Source organism: Trypanosoma equiperdum, assembly GCF_001457755.1.
Source record: "Trypanosoma equiperdum strain OVI genome assembly, contig: ctg_238, whole genome shotgun sequence".
Taxonomy (NCBI): Eukaryota; Euglenozoa; class Kinetoplastea; order Trypanosomatida; family Trypanosomatidae; genus Trypanosoma; species Trypanosoma equiperdum.
In genome coordinates, this window is record NW_027124130.1 from 14215 (window position 1) to 16261 (window position 2047).

Below are 2047 nucleotides of genomic sequence, written 5' to 3' on the forward strand. Positions count from 1 at the left end.
TCCTCCCTCTTAGGTTCCTTCAACAATATTCCTCAGTCTATTTTCCGTTCCATCTCATACTCACTTACTCCCATTGCACCATTTTAAATATAGTATCATTAGAATTGTTTTAAGTGAATATATTTTTTGATTTCCACTCGATATGCGCCACCTATCTTATTATAATATTCATACATACACACTCAAAACATTCTCCTATCATTATCATTATCCTTTCTATTATAAACCTAACTAACATCCATACAGAAAAAGGCAAAACTAAAATAGTATAGGAGTACTTTTTCATTTTTTCACTCTGCAAATTGTTCCCATAGTTTACCATCATACATGTTACTTAAGTTTTAAGATTTTACAAATTCTCAATATTTTCATTAATTTGCACCGTTTTATCAAAAAGTATTAAAAAATTTCAATCTTTAAAAAATTATGTCAAAATAAAAAATATTTCATAAATTATATAAGATTAAGAAAAATACTTATAATGCTATAATACTTAAAATGATACCAAACTCACAAAAGTAGCGCCCATACTCAGAGCAAATTTCTTATCGACGAGAAAACTGGAATCTTTGAAAGGTTCGCCTTCCTATTTGCAATCCGGAGATTTGCGGTCTGTTTGATCTTTCCCTTTGCATTTATCTGTTGTTGTTCCTGCAGCTCCTGCTTCTGTTCCTGCTGCGTTTGTTTGCTCTTTAACTTTACTTTCATCTGCTGTACACTTTTCATCTGTTTCACTTGTCCCTGCCCATTTGCAGCCTTCATCTATCCAGGTTTTGTTAGAACTGTGTTGGGCGCAAGCATTTTTTGCATTTTGTTCGTTTTCCTGAGCCTGGGCGGGCTTGGGGTTCGCTGTTGTGGATACTGCTGCTTGTGCCTGCGTGTACTGCTCTATGCTGGCGATAAAGGCTCCTGCTTTTTCAGTGTTTGCGCTTAGCTGGCGACCGATGCTGTCTACTGCCGCTACGCTCTCTTCGTGGTCTTTTATGTCGTTTACTATCTGGTTTAGAGCAGCTATCCAACTGATGTCGTCTATTGTGTTTTCTGCCCCTTGGTGGACGTCCGTGTACTTCAGACAGAGCCAGCTGTTTGCAGAACCACTACAGGCTGCTCCTGTATCTAGTTTGCCTATTAACGCTGATGTGTCGCTGGCGGTGAAATGAGCTTTAACATTGCTGATGAGAGAGGCGAGCCGTGCCGCTGTGACCTGTTTTTTGCCTGTTGCCGGGAAAAGTTTTCTCAGCTCCTGCATTACATTGTTTTGTGGGGCGGTGCTTGATGTCCATTGCGTCTTTAGGGTTAGATGCTTGTTGCACGCTTTGTCTATCCCGTTTGAGGAATCCCTGGCGCATACGCAGACCAGTGCCGCCACCACTGTTTTCGCTTTGTTGTCTTTGGCGGGGCCGTCGCAGTTGCCTTTTCGGTCTCTGCCGGCTGTTGCGTCAAATACCTTGTTAGGTGATAGTGTGTTTTCTGTGGCGACGTTTTCGCCATAGAGAGCTGTATTTATCTTCTCTTTTAGCTGTTCGTTAGTTAGGATTTTGTTGTCTGCTTTAATCTGCTGTAGTTGAGTTGCAAGGGCTAAATGTTCGTTGGCTAGTTGCAGTATTGCTTGCTTGGCTATTGATAAATGCTGGACTGTTCTGGAATGGAGTTTGTGGTCTTTGAGTTTTTGCTGCATGCCGTTGCTGTCCTTTAGTCTTTGTGCCGTTTGAGCCCATTCCTTCCATTTTGTATCCCAATCTGTGTTGTCGCTGAACCGAGTGTCTTTGGTTTCCGGAAATGTTCCTTTATTCTTGGGGTCTTCGAACACAGAGTGCCAGCTTCCACCGGCAGGGGACATGTTCAAGTCGAGGATTTCGTGATGTGCTGTGTCGTAGCTTGCTTTAGGTTGAGTTAGCAAACTGCGGCCGCCTCATAATGCCAGAATTTCACAAGGGGGACCTGCTGTTGCTGCACTGTCACCTTCTGGTACTACCGCATCACCTTTTTTTACTACAAGTAACACTAAGATGGTTCTTATCATGATTTGTTTGATCATTTTAACTAA

At 41.8% G+C, this 2047-nt stretch overlaps 1 protein-coding gene across 1 annotated transcript; it reads right to left on the minus strand.

The window, feature by feature from the left end:
- Nucleotides 1–586: 586 nt before the first annotated feature.
- TEOVI_000078400 (Trypanosomal VSG domain containing protein, putative) lies at nucleotides 587–1840 on the minus strand (the record flags this gene model as incomplete). Its single annotated transcript, XM_067224132.1, has 1 exon — nucleotides 587–1840. The coding sequence occupies one exon, from the start codon at nucleotides 1838–1840 to the stop codon at nucleotides 587–589; it is 1254 nt and encodes a 417-aa protein (XP_067080233.1).
- Nucleotides 1841–2047: the final 207 nt, after the last annotated feature.